This window comes from Pogoniulus pusillus, chromosome 12, assembly GCF_015220805.1.
Source record: "Pogoniulus pusillus isolate bPogPus1 chromosome 12, bPogPus1.pri, whole genome shotgun sequence".
In the NCBI taxonomy this organism is placed as follows: domain Eukaryota; kingdom Metazoa; phylum Chordata; class Aves; order Piciformes; family Lybiidae; genus Pogoniulus; species Pogoniulus pusillus.
In genome coordinates, this window is record NC_087275.1 from 8,621,489 (window position 1) to 8,642,405 (window position 20,917).

Below are 20,917 nucleotides of genomic sequence, written 5' to 3' on the forward strand. Positions count from 1 at the left end.
TCCATGGTTATGCATATATGCATGTACTCTTGAATAAAAAAGCTACTGGAACAAGTCTTCAACCACAGGGACATCTTATCCTGTTGACATCAGTTAAAATTTTGCCTGAGATAGCAACAAGACCAGGATTTCACCTCTGTTGCAAAAAAGAAGAGCACCCAAAATTGCAAAGGGTATGTGAAGCCCAAACACCAGGCAAGGATGCAATCTATTTCATCAGAAAGCAACTTATTCCTACAGGACACAGACCCTCTCACCGTGGGAAGACTCACCTCGCACAGTGAGGGTAGCAGAAGCTTCCACTTTTCCAACTCGATTCTCAGCAATGCAGGTGTAGGTTCCTTCATCTGTGCTCAGGGCCTTCTTAATGCGCAAAGTGTAGTCATCTTTGATGTCATACCTGTATCACAGAAGAAGAATGAAAACTCTTTCTGTAGAAAACAAAAAAGGAATGAGAAACCTCACCTGGTACATGCCAGTCTGAATTTATCTTGGAGCCAACTTTGGAAGATAAATTAGTATCTAGCATTAGATAATTCCACCAAACATTCATCTTCATGACATTTTTATGGCACTCGGAATTAGTCAGAAACTTTACATAAAATTACTATTGCTATGTTCACTTAGTATTAGGGCATTATTAATAACATCATTCACTTTGTCCTTGATCTAGACCAATAAGATAAAATTAAGCTATCAGACGTCAGTTATCAATACGTGACAGCTCAGATTTATCATGCCTTTAACTATGCGAGGTACACATTTCACCATGTTAATATGGAAACTGCCTTTTATATATTTGGAGCTAGATGATCTTTAAGGTTCCTTCCTTCCAACCTAAACCATCCTATGAGGCTACTCTCTATATACTCTCTACAGCAGCAACCCTTTAAGTAAACTGTGAACATACTGGTGGAATCTAACACCACGTGTTTACAAACAAGAAAAAGTATATTTAAGCTCAAACTCTGGAAGGTGACATTCATTGAAGAGGCACATTAAAGAAAGGTTTATCAGTTTCACAGAAATCCTATGACATGATTCTTTACAGGAGCTGGGGTTGTTTAGCCTGGAGAAGAGGAGGCTCAGGGGGGACCTCACTGCTGTCTACAACTACCTGAAGGAAGGCTGTAGCCAGGTGGGGGTTGGTCTCTTCTCCCAGACAACCAGCAACAGAACAAGGAAACACAGTCTCAAGTTGCACTGGGGAAAGTCTAGGCTGGATGTTAGGAGGAAGTTCTTCACAGAAAGAGTGACTGGCATTAGAATGGGCAGTCCAGGGAGGTAGTGGAGTCACTGTCCCTGGAGGGGTTCAAGAAAAGGCTGGATGAGGCATTTAGTGCCATAGTCTAGTTGAATGTATAGGGCTGGGTGCTAGGTTGGACTGGATGATCTAGGAGAACTCTTCCAACCTGGTTGATTCTATGATTACAGGTGGACAATACCTTATTTTTCTTAACATAAATTAGAAATAATTCAATTATGTTTTGTCCTTTTCTGTCTAAAGCTATGATTATGCATAACACATATATTATATGAACTACTTCAGCATCCAGTGAACGCTCAGTCAACATATTTAGAGTGCTTACAGCTAGAAAAGTACTTTGAGTTCAAGTACAGAAGTCTTCATGCTTAACAAACTATTTTAGGCTCTAATCCATTAAAAACATAGAATCAACCAGATTGAAAGAGACCTCCAAGATCATCCAGGCCAACCTAGCACTCAGCCCTAATCAATCAACTAGACCATGGCACTAAGTGCCTCAGCCAAGCTTTTCTCGAACACTTCCAGGGATGGTGACTCCACCACCTCCCTGTGTTGAGTACAGCGGAAAAATAACCTCCTTTGTCCTACTGGCCACACTGTGGCCAGGAAGCCATTGGCTCTCTTGGTCACTTGGGCACACTGCTGGCTCACATTCAGCTACTTTCTACCAGCACGCTAACGTACTCCCAGGTCCCTTTCTGCCTGGCTGCTCTCCAGCCATTCTGTCCCCAGCCTGTAGCGCTGCTTGGGGTTGTTGTGACCAAAGTGTAGAACCCTGCACTTGGCCTTGTTCAATCTCATCCCACTGGCCTCTGCCCACCCATCCAGCCTGCCAAGGTCCCTCTGCAGGGCTCTCCTACCCTCCAACAGATCCACACCTGCTCCTAGCTTGGTGTCATCTGCAAACTTACTGGGAATCAATGTAAAACTTTCACCTATATAAAATTTTTCTCCTTGAAACTTGAGCTAGCTTTGGTTTGCATATATCAGTGAAATAGGAAGAAAAAACTAGAGAAATGTGAAGACTTCATGAGATTTCAACCCTCTCTCTTACTGTATTCATATTCCTTGTCATTGTTACATAGCAAAGACCTTGTAGACTCGTTCAGCAAACACTGAAATATGGAAAAGCACCCTTAATATTTTTTTTTCCTGAATAAGAATGTAATGAGTTAGGAATATTGTGAGGTTCTATGATAACTTTTAAATACCTTGGGAATGTGAAACATTAATTTATGTGTACATATATACATTGCTCTTGGTTCCTTTAGTGTAGATTTGTAGTGAGAGCAGTGTGCTAACAGCCTTTAAAGCCTCTTAGCTCAAAAGATCCCACATATTGATACATTTAAAGTTCTCTTATGTCTAAGTACAACTTACAACATCAAATAGTGCATTACAATCAACTCCAAGAATAAAGAGACTTCAAGGCATCATTTCACACTCACCACAATAAAATATGGCTTGTTATTCAGTAAGTCCATTCTACTTATTAGCAAAAAGATAAACTAGAAAAAACCAAACTGAGGCTAATTTAATTATATGTAATGCAATAATTAATATTATATTATAATAATTATGTTATAATGTATAAAATATACAATATATATAACACATGTTATGTTAGTATAATTAATACAATTGAATTATGATAGTATGTTATTATATGTACAATAATTATAATTATATGTAATATATGTATAATAGAATAGATATTGTACATATAACATATATGTATAATATAATATAGAATCATAGAATCAACCAGGTTGGAAGAGACCTCCAAGATCATCCAGTCCAACCTAGCACCCAGCCCTATCCAGTCAACTAGACCATGGCACTAAGTGCCTCATCCAGTCCTTTCTTGAAGACCTCAAGGGACGGTGCCTCCACCACCTCCCTGGGCAGCCCATTCCAATTGCAAATCACTCTCTCTGGCAAGAACTTCCTCCTAACATATGTAAAATATATAGAATATATAATACAATACATATATTATAATACATAATATATAATAAATAAGAATATAATATACCATATAATAATACATAATATATACAGTACATAATAATAATAATGCATAATATATATGTATATCTATATATAAGTATATAGATATATAATGTATATATAGATATATAATGTATGTTAATATAATTATATGCAATATAATAATTAATAATTATTATATAATTATATATAATTATATGTGTATGCAGTACTTCAACTAATTAATACAAAAAATATGCCAAGGGAAGGAAAAAATGAAGTAGAAGCCATAGCAAACTTCAGAAAAATGTCAGGGACATCTTTTTTTTGCAACTGTAGCACCATTAAGGCAGAAAAAAAGCTATGATGCTGGAGAATTTCATATGCAGTTTCTTGAGCAGTACAGATCTATTGCAACTGTTGAATGGCCATATGTAATTCTTCCTGACTGCTCATGAATTGTCATTTTGCATCCTATGCTGAACTAGTCAATGGCAAAGAGAAAGCACTGTTTTCATAAGACAGAAAAGGCAAATTGCCTTAAAAATCTCAAAAACATGACAACAGTACCCATGACAAAGCAATTATTTGTCTGTGGTGACCACAGAGTTGTAGACAAGAAACTAAAGGTACTAGATCGGTTTTAATACAAACATGGATATAGAAATTACTAACTTGGGTAACAATTAGCCTTCTTTTCTTTCAGTGCAAGTAGAGTCTCTGAGGTTCTCTAACCACTGCCCAGATAAAAGCAGACAGGCAACAGGACTGGATCTGACTGACTTGCTTGAACTGGGATGCAGGCAGCCTGGGACAGGGCTCTTCAGTCTGCTGTGGGCTGCAGCTGACTTGCTGTTTATCTCGCCAGTTTGCTGCTGCCCACATGCCAGCCAGCTGCCTTGAAGGATTCAGCAGTCTTTATGCTTGCACCTGCCAACCATGCAAATTGTGCAAAGGCTGCTGGGGGAACAAGCCACCTGCATGGCATGCCAGGACGCAGAGTGAGGGTACAGCCGTCATCTCCCACTCAGGTCCTGAAATGGAGGGTGGTGTAAACGTCTGCCTACTGTGGCCCAATCACCCACTACTTCAAGGAGAGGTCCAGTCCTTCCAGTCTGTCTTTCCAACAAACCCATACTTGCTTTTTTGACCACCCTGACAGAACGTCCATCTAGCAATTAATTTCATATGCAGATGACCCATGGGACATTATAACCATCTGTTGTCCTTAAGCATTGATACACTGCTCCTCAGTCATCTGTTCCACCCATACCATCCCCAGAAGCCACCACGGTTCAGTGAAGAGCTTTGATAGATGAAGAAGACAGGAAGTAGAAAGGAAGAAATCTGGCTTTTAGCCTGATCCACACTAGCACAAGTAACTTATGTGAGAAAGGCACCATGAAGTAACAAGCAGTAAGGCCTGAATATGCTTCCATTTTCTTAAGCATCCACCTGCAAAGTCTTGAAGTGCCTTATCTCCTCCTCTCTGTCCCAGAGCTCATATTCCCATAGCAAGATGGTTACACCTGAGTTTCTGAAGAAGTCCACCCTCACCTGGATTAGTCCTATTGAACACTTGGAAATCAGGATGAGGGCCTCTCTTACTAACACACAGATGGAATGGTGGAAAACCTGAGCATACTGGCTAAGCTGGTCCTTAATGGCTCCAGTGATTTATGAAGGAAACGGCTTCCAAGTACGTGCAGTGTCAAGAAACACCTTCTGACATACTGCCTAAATACTGCTGACTCCTAGCCAATTAATGCCAGCATTCAGCTGCAATCATGGGATGTCAGACATCTGTTTCACATGTTTATGGCCATCTAATTGATTTTAAGTTCTTCTCTTCGTTAAACATTTGGAGGTGCTTAACTCTTCAGTTCAGCCTACACTTCAGCCATCAGACTGATCTGGGAGAAGTTTTTTAAGCAGTGTGATGGTTTGGATGTTACCTGCCCTCCCAGACTTAAGAAAATCACCCAAACTAGGCTCAGTCGATCTGGAAATTAAAGAATGAAGCTTTATATTTATATACAGTATATACAGCTATAGACAGAAATATACAAATTAAGAAGTAATACAGAAACACAACAGCCCTCCCAGAAACCAGAGTCCCCAGGAGGGGCTCCCAACCACCCTTCCACCTTCTCCGCACCCCTCTACCTTATCCCAGACTTTGTGAGTTTGGAAGATTGGCCGGGGGGGTTAGGAAGCAGAAGGAATAGTCACACAGACAGCAGGTTAGGTTAGAGAGAAGTGCAGCCCAACAGAGAGAGAAAAAAACAACTGCCTTATCTATGTTCATGCTCTTGTTCTTATATATCTCAGCAAGCCTATGAGTGAAGCAGACATCACCATTGTTTCCTTTTTGCAGCCTATAATCTAATTCTTCTCAACAAAATATTCTAGCCAGCTTTAAACTAGCACAAACAGCTAGTCAGCCTATGTCTAGATGAAAACCAGTCACTTTTGGGCACCACATTACATAATCTCTGTTCTACAAGTAATAGTTGGAGCAGGTCTGCCTTTAATTAACTGAGAATGAAGGCAGGGGCAGGAGACTGGAAAGGAAGAATGAAACAGAGCAACAGCAAGCAGATGAGAAAACACTGCTGGTGAGGAATTTCTAATAGAAGTGGGTGATTTTGAGTGAAATCTGGCAGTCCCTGGCACATCTGAATGCATTCATTGTTGCTAGTTTTGATTAATGACAGTTGTACAATAGTGTGCTGACAGTCACTGCCATACAGCCACAGGTTTTTTTTTCTTCAGTATGAAACACTGCTGAAAATGCAACCCAATCAGATTTGGCCCCCAAACATGTGCTATCATCACTGTACTGTGAATTGAGATTGATTGGTAACCAGCTGTGACAAAGTGTGTGTGTGTAGGGGGGAATAACCTTGTCTTTTTCAAGGAAAGAGAAGAAGAAAAATCAAAAACCTGAATTGTACCAAAACCATTACCATATGTTCGACCAAACAACAACTAAACCAAAACAGTAACCATTTTTAAGCATTACAAATTAATGTACTGAGGTTGGATTTATGTACTGGCTTAAGCATCTAAGAATAAACTTGAATTAAACTGTTTTAGTCACAGTTATTTTTTTCTCATGTTCAAAAGTGTATCTGTCCACATTCAATCATGCCAGGAGGGCCAACCAGATCCTGGGCTGCACCAGGAGAAGTGCAGCCAGCAGGGCGAGGGAGGTGATTCTCCCCCTCTACTCCACTCTAGTGAGACCCTACCTAGATTACTGCAACCAGTTCTGGAGCTACCATTACAAGAACGATATGAACATGCTGCAGTGTGTCAGAGAAGGGCCACGAGGGCTGCAGCACCACTCCTATGGGGACAGACTGAAAGAGTTGGGGCTGTTCAGTCTGGAGAAGAACAGACTCCAAGGTGACCTTCTTGTGGCCTTCCAGGATCTGAAGGGGGCCTACAAAAAACCTGGGGAGGGACGACTTAGACTCTCAGGGAGTGACAGGACATGGAGGAATGGAGCAAAGCTGGAGATGGGTAGATTCAGACTGGACATGAGAAGGAAGTTGTTGAGCATGAGAGTGGTGAGAGCCTGGAATGGGTTGCCCAAAGAGACAGCTGAGCCCCATGGCTGGAGATGTTTTAAGGCCAGGCTGGATGAGACTGTGGCCAGTCTGATCTAGGGTAGGATGTCCCTGGCCATGGCAGGAAGGTTGGAAGTAGATGATCCCTGTAAACCCTTCCAACCCTGACTGATTCTATGATTCTATCATGGCTATCAAATTAAAAAATAAATAAAAGAGCAAGAATTTAATGAACTTAGAGAGTTTTATCAACATGATTTTCTTGGCATCTGATACACATTTTACTGAGTGTTTTGTAGAACCCTCCGATTTCCAGATTTTCAAAACATGCATGCAACTGTGCATAAAAATATGTACACCTTTTTGTCTTTCACATGCAGAGGTAGAAACACTGTATCTGCATAGAATCATAGAATCAAGCAGGTTGGAAGAAACCTCCAGGATCAGCCAGTCCAACCTAGCACCCAGCCCTAGCCAGTCAACTAGACTGTGGCACTACATGCCTCAGCCAGGCTTTTCTTGAACACGTCTAGGGACGGCAACTCCACCACCTCTCTGGGCAGCCCCTTCCAATGCAAATCACTCTCTCTGGCAAGAACTTCCTCCTAACATCCAGCCTATACTTCCCCTGGCACAACTTGGGACTGTGTCCCCTTGTTCTCTTGCTGGTTGCCTGGGAGAAGAAACCAACCCTCACCTGGCTACAACCTCCCTTCAGGTAGTTATAGACAGAACTGAAGTCACCCCTGAGTCCCCTCTTCTCCAGGCTAAACCACCCCAGCTGAATTGATTGCACTCCCAGACATCCAAGTGGGCCTGACTTACAATAAAACGATTCACTTCAGCATTGTATTTTACAGTCACGAGAAGACATTATTGAATTCAGTAAATTTAACTCTGAAATTCAAATTTCTTGCTAAATGGAGAAAAAGCCACGTCTTAACTGTTGTGAACTGATGTCACTGGTCTCGAAAAAGCTACGTAAGTTTATACCAGGCACTAATTTTCTACTGAATCATTATTATAAATAAATAAAAATGAAATGTATATACTGAATCTTTGTAGGTTTTGGTGTTTGAGAGAGAGCCTGTTTGGCAGGCTGTTTTGCAAAACACACACAAAGCTTCAAGATTACTCACAACATCACTGATTAGGAAGCCCAAATAGAGAGATGCCACTGGCCAAAACCAGAGTAAACAGGAGGTGGTTAAGGAGGCTTCAGCTTCTGTCGCCACTTCTCTTTTATGGTGCTGCCACTTCAGCTCCCAGCATAGTGCCACAGCTTTTAATTGCCTCCTAGACTCTCTGTGACAGGTGGAGGGAGCCAGGGATAAGCTGCAGTGAGATAGGAAGCATGAACTCCTTACCTTCTTCTGCCTCATGTGAGCCAGAAGCAGAACAGAGAGCTTCCATTCCCATTGGTGATGTAGCTATCCCTATTGCCAGCTCCCTTATAAGAACTCTTCACTTTTTTCACTTCCATTCCATGTATCCATAAGTTGAAGAAGAAAGCACAAACCTAAGTGAGTAACAGCCTTCGGAAGGAAACATAAAGGACTATCTAGTTTTCTTTCCCTAGCAAAATCTGTAGCAGTGAGAGGGCATGAAAATGTGCACTAGTCTGAAATTACTGCACTGTACCCCTGAAATCAAGGCTGCTTCTTGCTGAGTAGCTCTAAGACACTGCTTACAGCTGCAACAGACTGACCTACCAGGGAGCTATTTCCAGGGTGCTCAGGGGTGGCTGCCACCCCATCTACACGTCCAGATTCCCACTTATTCTTTGGCTACACCATTCCTGCCAGAGAATCATAGACTCATAGAATCAACCAGTGTGCTAGTTTGAAGCAGGCTAGAATGTTTTGGTGAAAAGAACTAGATCATAGGCTATGAAAAGGAAAACAATGGTTATGTCTACTCCCCTCACAGTCTCGCTGAGAGGTATGGGAACAAGAAAGTAAACATTAGATAACACTCTTTCTGGCTGGCTTGGGACTCAGCTGCAGCTCCCTAATCTTACTGCCACTAACCTTGCTTCTTAACCTCTTGGATGAACCTCTATTCTTCCTTAAGACTGGGGTAAGGTTGAGAGGGGCAGGGGGAAGGTGTAGGGGTGGTTGAGAGCCCCTCCTGGGGACTCAGGTTTCTGAGAGGGCTGTTGTGCTTCTGTATTACTTTTACCTTGTATATTTCTGTCTATAACTGTATATACTGTAAATATCTGCTTGTATATTGTGCCAGCTGTTAATAAATAGCTTCATTTATATTTCCAGAGTCCAACTGAGTTAGCTGGGGTACCTTCCAAAGTGTGGGGGGGCAGGTAACAGCCAAACCACCACAACCAGGTTGGAAAAGATCTCCAAGATCATCCAGTCCAACCTAGCACCCAGGCCTATCCAGTCAACTAGACCATGGCACTAAGTGCCTCATCCAGGCTTTGCTTGAAGACCTCAAGGGACAGTGCCTCCACCACCTCCCTGGGCAGCCCATTCCAATGGCAAATCACTCTCTCTGCGAAGAACTTCCTCCTAACATCCAGCCTAGACCTACCCCGGCACAACTTGAGACTGTGTCCCCTTGTTCTATTGCTGGTTGCCTGGGAGAAGAGAAAGATATAAGGCAATGCAAATGAATTTGTGCAAGTTGAATTTGTGCATATATGCAAGCAGTCACCTAAAATAGTTCACTGGCTTTATTGCAGCACACCTGAGAAAGTGCTAAGTGATACAGGTTAATTCACTACTTGGATTTTCTTAAAATATACTGACAGATTCTGCTTTAGTCCAAATTCTTTGATGGGTTGTGGTCACCAAATTACTGGTAACTTCTTAGAGCAGGCACTCTCAATTGCACTAACATAAAATGCATACACCAAGTGCACTGTGCTTTAGACTAAGGTATTCAATAAAATGCCTTGAATCTCATAAAAGATGCATGCAACAGTTACAGTCACCACTGCAAAACTATACCCTATACCCCATGTCCAAGGAAATGCTTGTTTTCCAACTTCTCTGGAAGCATTACACTACGTGGTACTACTCTTATATGTGAACATACTTATGTGATTGCAAACAACTAGTGGCTCACAAAATCAGTAGCCATGCTGATTCTCAAGACAGAATCAAGACAGAGAAGTTACACTGCTTCTTATTCTCTTAAAATAATTTGGAAACAGAAATTAAGGACAAAATGCGTTCTGGAATCTGACTCAGTAATCTCTAGACTGATGCAGGCTCCATCTTTGACCTTTGCATCTCTGTTTGCACAGATAGGTGCTCAGAGGGAATTACCACATGATCATTACCCAAAAGGAGTTTCTGATGTCATTTCAGTTCCAGACAGTGCTCCACGTTTCAAAACGTGGAATGTCAGTAGAAGTATGAGCTAAGAGACCATGTAATCAGTTGGCATAAGAAGTAGTCCTTTTCCTCACAGATGAGGCACATTGTGAGGCACTTAGGGAGATTCGAATGCCCATGTCATAAATTCATCTATCAGAAAAACACCTTTGATTCTCAGGTTACCTGCTTAGCACAAGCCACTAAAATTAATTTTAAGGAAAAACAAAACATTGTTTTTGTCCATTTCTGGTTTTGAAAAATAGAAATTATGATGTAAGGACTGGAACATAGTAACATCTGAGACTAGGCTGTTGTCTTGCACTCACTAAATAGGGTTTGATGCTCTTTTTTTTAACATGGGCACACCAGTAGTTTGAAATAAATAGAATTTGTGCTGGGCTGCCTATTATTATTTCATAGAATCATACATAGAATGGTCTAGGTTGGAAGGGACCTCAGAAATCATCTACTCCGACCACTCTACAAGGACACCTCTCGACTTGGTTAGGAGGAAGTTCTTCACAGAGAGAGTGATTTGCCCTTGGAATGGGCTGCCCAAGGAGGTGGTGGAGTCACTGTCCCTGGAGATGTTCAAGAAAAGATTGGATAAGGCACTTAGTGCCATGGTCTAATTGACTGGATAGGGCTGGGTTGAATTGGATGCTCCTGGAGGTCTCTTCCAACCTGGTTGATTCTATGATTGCTTGTCTAATATGTCCTTAAACACTTCCAGAGATGGGGCATTCAAAAGCACTCCAGGCAACCTATTCCAGAGTCTCACCACTCTCATACTGAAGAACTTCTTTCTAAGATCTAGTCTAAACTTGCTACCCCTCAGCTAAAAGCCATTCACCCTGGTCCTATTGCTAGACGCCCTTATGAAAAGTCCCTATCCAGCTTTCCCGTAGGCTCCTTTCAGGTACTGGAAGGCAGCTATAAGGACCCCCCTGGAGTCATCTCTTCTCCAGGGGGCTGAACAACCCCAGCTCCCTCAGTTTATCCTCACAGCAGAAGTGCTCCAGCCATTGAGTCATCTTTGCAGCCCTCCTCTGGACCTGCTCTAACAGTTCTATGTCCTTCTTACGATGTGGACACCAGAATTGGCTATTTGAGGTAGGGTCTCACAAGAGCACAGCAAGCAGAATCACCTCTCTTGACCTGCTGTCCTCTTGATGCAGCGTAGGATACTGTTTGCCTTCTGGGCTGCATGAGCACACTGACAGCTCACATCGGGCTTTTCATCAACCAACACCCCAAATCTTTTTCTTCAAGGCTACTTTCAACTCCTCTGTACTCAGCCTGTATTTCTGCCTGAGGTTGGCCCAACTCAGATGCAGGACCTTGTACTTAGACTTGTTGAACCTTATGTAGTTTGCACCGGTCCATTTCTCGAGCCTGCCAAGACTCTTCTGAATGGTGTCCCTTCCCTCAAGTGAGTCCACCACACAGATAAGCATCATCAGGAAACTTGTTGAGGGTGCACTCAATGCTACTGTCCATGTTGCTGGAACCAGGACAGACTCCTGGGGAACTCCATTTGTCCCTAGTCTCCACCTGAACATGCACCCATTAATCACAACTCTTTGAGTGTGACCATGTAGCCAGTTCCTCATCCACTGAGGTCCATTACCAAGGATGTCACGTGAGACAGTGTCAAATGTTCTGCACAACTCCAGGCAGATGATGTTACTCTTCCCATATCTACCAGATCTGTAACTGTCATATAAGTCCACCAGATCCATAAGACTTGCCCTCTGTGAAGCCATGTTGGCTGTCACCAATCACCTTCTCCTTTCCCATATGCGTTAGCACAGCTACCAGAGGAACTCCTCCATGGTCTTACGTGGTATGGTGGCGAGACTGAGTAGTGTGTAGTTCTCAGTGTTTTCCTTGTTCTCCTTTTTAAAAATGGGGGTTATGTTTCTCCTTTTCCAATCTGTGGGAACTTTTCCACACTGCCATGACCTCTCAAATATGATGGCTTGTGGCCTAGCAACCCCAGCTGACAGTTCCTTAAGGACCCTTGCATATATCTCACCCAACCCGAGGTACTTGTGCACGTTCAGGTTCTCTAGGTGCTCCTGAGCCTGATCTGCACCTACAGTGAGTGGTTCTCCATTTCTACAGGCCCAGCTACTGTCCTCTGTGACTTAAGTGGTGTGGCTCAAGTGCTTACCCATGAAGACTGAAGCAAAAACACTGCTGAATACTTCAGTCATTATTTGCCACACGCATGATGGATGACTATGATGAAATTGCAAAGAACTAAATTAACTACTTTCTAATCTCTATTTCAAATCAGTAACCCACTTTCAAGTGGTAAAGATGAAGTCATGTTAATGTTTTAATGAAAACACCTTCAATATTAGTTGAGCCAGAAGTCATATTATTTAAAAGTACATTTTGCTAATAGCAATTCCCAACATAAAGTTTACTAATAGGAATGAGAAAGTAGTTCCTAGGGTTAAAACCTTGCAGTTTGTTTGTTTTTTTAACTGAGACAGTAACTTTTTGCATCCCAGGCAGAGAGGGAATGTATTAAAGCAGAGCAAATCCCTGCAGTACAACTATTCTAATAGTACTGTTGATTCTGTGGTCAGAGCTCTTGAATATTACTCTCACTTGAACACAACTACCAGCTTCTCTCCTGCTCTTTTCCTGAGGGTTTAACAGACTAAAAATGCATAGGTTTTTGTTGTTGCTCTCATTTGATAATTATAATAGTCAATAAGCTGATAATAACATAATATTTTTTCAAGAAAGCATTCTACTGACATATTCTGAAACTACTAAGTGCAACATACATGCTATGTGATTACTAAACCTTCACTTAGTTTACTCCGCTTCTCTGATACTAAAAAAAAAAAATATACAAGCACTAGAATGAGTGAAATTCTACATGAAATTTTCTTGGATCTCATTCCTGCACGACTCTTTATTTACTGCAGACATCTCTGAGTGGAAAATTCAGATAAATCCATGTGTGAGGCTGCTACTACTGGCAGTAAATTTTGCTTCAGAACTCTGTTAGTGACTCCATGAATGATCTGAAATTCAATAATTTTAGGATGCTAAATAAGAGACAATAAAACCCAAAACATTCTCTGGGGCCATCCTATTTCAAGTGTGCTGCCAGTGATCACTTCACAGATGACCAAACGTTCACAGAGCATAAAGGGAAAACACGTAGGCAGGACTGCTAATTGACACAATTCCTTTATGGTTGCTGTCCCTTGGATTGTAAAGATATTTACTCAAACTTGACCCTTATGTAGGGAACTGGAGACTATTTCCATGCATTTACAAACAGACTGCCTGAAACAATAGCTCTTCAGAGAACTGACACTTCAAACCAATTTAAATGTTAACATTGTTAACCATTTCTCTGCTGAAGAGAATCTAGTGGACCCACACATTAACACTTTTGCTCACAGCTTTTACTATTTCATGCAAATTGAATGGTAGATAACTATTTATAGAACAAGGGGACACAGTCTTAAGTTGTGCCAGGGGAAGTATAGGCTAGATGTTAGGAGAAAGTTCTTCCCAGAGAGATTGATTTGCCACTGGAATGGGCTGCTCAGGGAGATGGTGGAGTCACCATCCCTGAAGGTGTTCAAGAAAAGCCTGGCTGAGGCACTTAGTGCCATGGTCTGGTTGATTGGCTAGGGCTGGGTGCTATATTGGACTGGCTGATCTTGGAGATCTCTTCGAACCTGGTTGATTCAATGATTCTATTCAGCAAGACTATAGACCTCTGCAGTAACTGTGGGATAAATGCATTTACAGGATTTTTTTTTCAATGACATGCCTTGAGGGATTTAAAATATTAAAACCCCCTCTAATTTACACTTTGATTTGGCCATGTGTTCCTCAGAAAACTGTAGGGAATATTTTTCCACTTTCAGAACAGGAAGGGATCACCAACAGCTAAATTAGTAATCAGAGAAGAGAGATAATCAAAAGAACATGAGAGGGTACCCCATCAGCATCAGGGTACATAATTGGTGCTATATAAAGAAAAACAAACCCACCCTTGCCTGCCTCTTACTGTTCATCATCTATCTCCAAACAACATCTCTGGCTCTACAGAAGAAGTTTCCTCAAACGACCCAACATAACATCAAAAAAGATGCTTACATTGCACTCTGCTGAAATCTGCCAGTGCTCAGTATAACTATATGCACTCTCTGCAAGTTGCATGCGCTGCAGCTTGCCCGGTGCCAGCCATGTGCAACATCAAACCCAAGATAGCAACATCTGCAAACTGCCTCTAGTCCCTCCAGATGTACGTTAAGAACACAAACAGCACACCAAATCCCTTTCTTTCACTGTCTACTTTTGGCAACCTATTAAGAACATCCAATCTTCTCCTCTATGCTCCCCATAAAGGGACTTAATCTTGCCTGGATGCTTTAGATTAGCAAACAGAAGATGAGCCTGTAAATCACACTGAATCTAACCAGAGGTGATGAATAGTGCACATGATATGGCTAATATCAAATCTGACCCTTTATTTCAAAACATTAACTGTTATTAATTGCAACAGAAATTTACTGATGTAACCAAAGATTAGATGCATTACGCTACTAAAACACACTCTTTAGTCAAATTAATTTTCAATACACATTAGACTGTACTTTGTTACAATCTGCACAGAGATTAACTCCACCAAAGCACACAGCGCTCTGGTGTTATTAACTCCTATTTCAATGAAAGGTCATTCCCCCCTTGGTTATGTCTAGAGCAGGCTACAGTTAAATACTTCACCACCCCATTCACAGAATATAAATAGAATTCTGAGGCACTATGTTTATTGTTAAAGATTACTGTCTGTCTGACTTACAGGGCCTTATCTCATGATCATGAGGAAATATTAATGCAGAACATCTCTGACAATCAGACCCTTTCTGAATCTCCTCTTAAAATAAGCTAACTTTTCCGAGTTCATTAGGATAATGCTTGCATTTAAACCTACTTCAAACTTTTGCACCTGGAAGAGAGTATGAATTGTTTTAAACTTTAGCTCATGAGGTTCAACAGGACCAAGTGCAGAGTCCTGCATCTGGATTGAGGCAATCCCAAGCACAAATCCAGGCTGGGCAGTGACTGGCTGGAGAGCAGCCCTGAGGAGAAGGACTTGGGGATGATGATGGACAAGAAGCTCAACATGAGTCAGCAGTGTGCACTTGTAGCCCAGAGGGCCAACCAGAGCCTGGGCTGCATCAGGAGAAGCACAGCCAGCAGGGCAAGGGAGGTGATTCCCCCCTCTACTCTGCTCTAGTAAGACCCCACCTGGAGAACTGCATCCATTTCTGGAGCCCCCATTACAGGAGGGATGTGTCCAGAGAAGGGCCATAAGGATGATCAGAGGGCTACAGCACCTCTCCTATGAGAACAGACTGAAAGAGTTGGGGCTGTTCAGTCTGGAGAAGAGGAGGCTCCCAGGTGACCTTCTTCTGGCCTTCCAGAATCTGAAGGGAGCCTACAAAAGAGCTGAGGAGGGACTTTTTAGGCAATTGGGGAGGGACAGGACTAGTGGGAATGGAGTAAAGTCGGAGGTGGGGAGATTCAGAGTGGACGTGAGGAGAAAGTTGTTCAGCATGAGAGTGGTGAAAGCCTGGAATGGGTTGTCCAGGGAGGCAGTTGAGCCCCATGCCTGAAGGTCTTTAAGGCCAGGCTGGATGAGACTGTGGACAGCCTGATCTAGGGTAGGGTATCCCTGCCCATGGCAGAGGGGTTGGAACTAGATGATCCTTCATAAGTCCCCTCCAACCCTGACTGATTCTATGATTTGCCCTTAGTTTTGAGCTTGCAGGAAGGCATGGAGAAAAGCACAGAAATTATAGCACTTACTGAAAATGCACACCTATCAGAAGTGTGACAAACATTATTTCTGCCCAAGCTATGCCTATTCAATTGTTTGTCAGGCACAAATAGACCAGCTTTTAAAACACAGCAAAACCAGCACCTTCACAGGCTTTTGTTGGAGCTAACAAATATCTTTTCCCAACAAATTTTAAATGAGTATTCCTAATCCTTAGTACTTGTAAGAAAGCTAACAGTGTTTTTTGTAATTTTCACTGCAATGTGTCACAATCACCTACAATCTCTTAACACTTAGCAATATACTTTGTGTAAGGTGGTGGAGTCACTGTCCCTGGAGGTGTTCAAGAAAAGACTGGATGAGGCTCTTGGTGCCATGGTCTAGCTGACTGGATAGGGCTGGGTGCTGGATGATCTTGGAAGTCTCTTCCACCCTGCTTGATTATATGATTCTATATATCATTTTTGTTCTGAAGCATCACTCTTGCTTTTGCTGCCCACACCCCACTGCATGGATGGTGTGTAAAGCAAATACCTCTTCCTACTGGTGCAGTTGTCACTTATCATCTCCAGTACAATATTCATCTAATCAGATGGTGTCTGTAAATGCAACTTGCAAAAGCAGGTTGTAATTTCACTGAAGATGCATTTACTGAGCTAAACCAGCTGCTCTGGGCCAGAACACAAAAAAAATACCCAGAGCCCATGTGATTGCTACTCAGTCATTTTTAAGGCAACTGAAAAATACATTTGCTGAGCTAACTTCACCACTCCAAAGAGCTGGCTCTGCTAGCTTCTTCCATATGAAAGATCTAAGCAGTTATTACAGTGTGCCATAAATTTTAACTTATAATTGAAAATCTCTTCACTTCCTAAAAAAATAAATAAATTAAAGAAATCATATTACTTGCTGTGTAATTACAGCCTTTGCAGCTGCTCTCTTCAGCTTCACTAGAAAACTTAAGACATGAAACACTGTACAAGCCTTATTCAAATTTTATTGAACTGCTAGTTGTAGATTTGCCACTCTCATACTGGAGGCTCTCAAATGATGTAATTTTCTTCCTGTTACCAGGACTAAAAAGAAGATGTATCAAAAGTTGAGCTTGGCCATGCCGAGCTCCTCACCACACAGGAGACCTTCAGCTCCTTAGCAGAAAAGTATAATCTCTATTTATGCCAAGCAGACATCAAAGTGAAAGCTATTTTAATGTGTACCTGGAAAAAGACTTAGTGAATCATAGAATCAACCAGGTTGGAAAAGACCTCCAAGATCAGCCAGGCCAACCTTTCCCCCATCCCTATCCAATCAACTAGACCATGACACAAAGTGCCTCATCCAGTCTTCTACTGAATACCTCCAGGGACGGTGACTCCACCACCTCCCTGGACAGCCCATTCCAATGGCAAATCACTCTCTCAGGCAAGAACCAGCAAAATCCATCACAGTACCCTTCCTCTAGGTCATCTTGCTAGTGCAAATGAGTGGCTCTGAAACACACCAGCCAAGTTTTCCTCCTTTTAGTATCAACATATTACTATGAAGGCTACTACTGCATTCCTAAAGTACTTCACTTCCACCAGAAAATTTAGTATTATCCATTTGCTCACTGTGCTAGTTTGAAGCAGGCTAGAATGTTCTGGTGAGAAGAACTAGATTACAGGCTGTGAAAGGAAAACAGTGGAGATGTCTACTTCACTCATAGGCCTGCTGAGAAGTATAGGAACAAGAAATAAAAATAGATAACAACTCTCACTCAGGCTGCTGATGGGGAACTGGCTGAGGTGCATCTTACTCTCTAACCTCACCCTCCATTTTGGACTAATCCACTTTGCTTCCTAAACCCCCTGGACAAACCTCTGTTCTTCCTTGGGACTGGGGTAAGGTTGAGAGGGGTAGGGGGTAGGTGCAGGGTTGGTTGAGAGCCCCTCCTGGGAACTCAGGTTTCTGGGAGGGCTGTTGTGTTTCTGTATTACCTTTTACCTTGTCTATTTCTGTCTATAACTGTATATACTGTAAATATCTGCTTGTCTATTGTGCTAGCTGTAAATATAAGCTTCATTCCTATTTCCAGAGTGAGCTGAGTCTACTCTGGGTGATTTCTAAAGTGGGGGGGGGGGGCAGGGAATGCCCAAACCACTACACTCACAATAGTCCTACATCCCTTCTCTTGCTTAAAGAAGAAACCATGACTTGGATAATTCAACCCTGACTGGGCTTCCCTACTGGGTTGGCTCTGGAACCATTTTTTTTTGTGTGTCAAAGACCTGCAATACAGGAAATAAATCTTGGCCACAATGTCAAAGAACAAACTGTAAGTAGTAAGGAGCGAGTTCAGCATTATTCAGAAATTGCAGTTTGAAAGTGTGGGGAAGACAAACGTTGCTCTCACCTTCCTCTTGGTAAGTCTGCGTCATCTTTCTTCCACCGGACTGTGGGCGTGGGATCCCCCTGGACCTGGCACCGGAAATCCACAGCCTCCTCCTCCAGCACCACCTGGTTAATCGGACGCCTGAGAAACGTGGGCCGTTCTTGAAAGAGACATTAAAATGCCTTAGTGAGCCAGGGTGCTGAAATGATGACTTCTGACTTTTCAGCAACTTTTTCTTTACAGACCCAGAGAATGAAGAAAGGAGCCTGAGCTCTACAACTTCTGACAAGTGGAACTGATAATATGCATTAAGAGCCCAGAAGCCAACTCCCAGGCTGCAGAAGCAGGGGTTGCCACATCTGGACCACATGCAAGAGCTGAGTGTCGCCAGAATGAAGTCTGTGCCATCACTGACTGCCTACCTGCCAGGTCAGTCAAAAGTCTGCAAGGCAGTGCCCTTCTACGTGAATGCTTTGGTTCTGCACCACTGCGTACACACATTGTGATCTAAAAGTTCCTGCCTGCTCTAGTGATATAGCAGCTGCTAATGGAGACAGCCTGCCTTTGGCAATAATCAATATCTTGATGCTTTGGAGGAAAACACACACTCCATGTTATGCATCTCAGCCAATTGTGGACTATTGTAGAGGTCAAAGCTTCCCTGATCCCTATTGCTAATTTCACCCTGGTAAACTAAATTAAGGTTTGGATATTAAGTTCTGTTGACGCTTGTTATGTTAGCCTGCATGGCTACAAATAATATTAATCATCATAATAGTGTACAGGTCTGTTTAAAATCCAGATGCAGAGCTGCAATCTGATCTCAGTTATACTGGTATCAACTCAAAGTATTGGTAATTTCATTTGCAAGGATATCACTGGGGTTAGGTTCCAAACCGCCTCGGGATTGGAAAAATCTTGTTCTGTTCTAGTCTAAGCATGTCACACTTCTGTTGTCTTCAAATCATTTATTTGCTAGACCCAAGCCATTATAAAAGTAGGTTTCTATGAAGCAGTACTTCCACTTCAGGACAGAGATTCATTAGAAAGACATTTAAAACTGGTTTTAACACTACATTACACATTTGACTCTCAGCAAGCTGAAAGGTATGAAGTCACTTCAAAAAAGTATTCAAAATTCACACAGATGTAAGCAGTACCAGATTCTGATTCAGGCAGTTTGACTTGATAATTACAGAGCTCAGTTTATGGGTTGGCTATCCATGTTTACTACACCCAAATAGTAAAAGCATTAAAACAACATTAATAAGGTTGCAAAATTGAGCACACAACATCTCAGTGCCAGAACTAAGGTTGTTTGTGTGCCCTTTAATCATTCCCTTCCTCTTCGTGCATTATGGGACTGGTTGCAATTATATGAACACACACTATTTTTTTTTTCCTCAAGCACCTCCAGATTGTTGATATCCATTTAATGAGCAGGTGTTTAATATTTTGCTTCAGTTGTGCTATTGAGTGGGTGGCCTCATGAACTTCAAAGGTGGGATTATTAATTTCCTCATGGCCTCCATTACGCCTACCTTAATGTTTCATAAACAATTCACTTACTTTCATAGCTCCTCTCTGAGGTGAGATGGATATTTAAGAAAGGGAGGTTAAAAATACCTGCTGAATTTTGACACAAAAATGAGTGAATATAGCATTAATTTTCTGTGTTCAAAGCTCACCTTCCATTGAATTCAGTTGCAGCCAACAGAACGTTCACCACTTTTACAAATCAGAGTATTATGTCAGAAAATAAGGAATAAAACCACTTGTTAATAATTATGTAAATGAATGACAGCATCACACAGGAATTCCATACTAACAGAGATCTACTGGCAGGGAAACACATATTTTGTCAGCAGCAGCCTAGGAATCTGAGCACTCTTCCAGATGCTAGAGATAAAAGTGTCTTAACAGGCAAGAGATTCTTCTCCCCATTTCTCTCAAGATATTGCTTTTGACCTATTTTTTGTCCTGCCCAGGACATACAGGTTCCAGAGGCATCTGGGCAAGTAAATTCAGTTATAGTCTTTCTCTGCACCATAAGATCTATTTGTTCAAGTCTGAGTCAAGTCAAGACATATATAACCCTCACTACAGCTTCTTATCCAGAGTGTTCCACAACAGATTTTTCCTTCTCTGTGTATGCAGTTTTCCAGTCCTTCCCAATCTCCAGATAATTTTGCTCCTGTCCTCACCTATGCATCTTTGCCAGCTTGTGACAGTGCCTGAAGTGCTTCCATTCCAGCCACTGGCTGTGCCAGCTCTTTCCAGCTGCGAACTGCTTTCTTAGCCAATTTTTCTCCTTCTGGCCCAGATTATTTCTTTTCAAAGCTGGAACACAGCAAGCTCACAAGTCCCACTTCTCTTCCATGGCTCTTGCCTCTTTGTGCCTCACAGCATACAGACTCTTATTCACTGTGCATTTGAACCACACTTGAACTGGAGTTTCTTTTTACTGTGCAACCCAGATACAGCCCATACACAAAATTAATACAAGAAATATCACTTGAAGTAACCAAGCATCATGCCAGGAGAGTG

At 42.0% G+C, this 20,917-nt stretch overlaps 1 protein-coding gene across 15 annotated transcripts in view; it reads right to left on the reverse strand.

Annotated features, from left to right (window-relative positions):
- ROBO2 (roundabout guidance receptor 2) overlaps nt 1–20,917 on the reverse strand; it is a 1,176,697-nt gene that overhangs the window by 143,270 nt on the left and 1,012,510 nt on the right. For all 15 annotated transcript variants that reach the window (XM_064152296.1, XM_064152297.1, XM_064152298.1 and 12 more), the window contains 2 exons: nt 18,392–18,530; nt 273–400 (listed from right to left, as the gene is read on the reverse strand). In XM_064152296.1, coding sequence (XP_064008366.1) covers nt 273–400; nt 18,392–18,530 — 267 coding nt within the window. The remainder of the gene's footprint in view (nt 1–272; nt 401–18,391; nt 18,531–20,917) is intronic.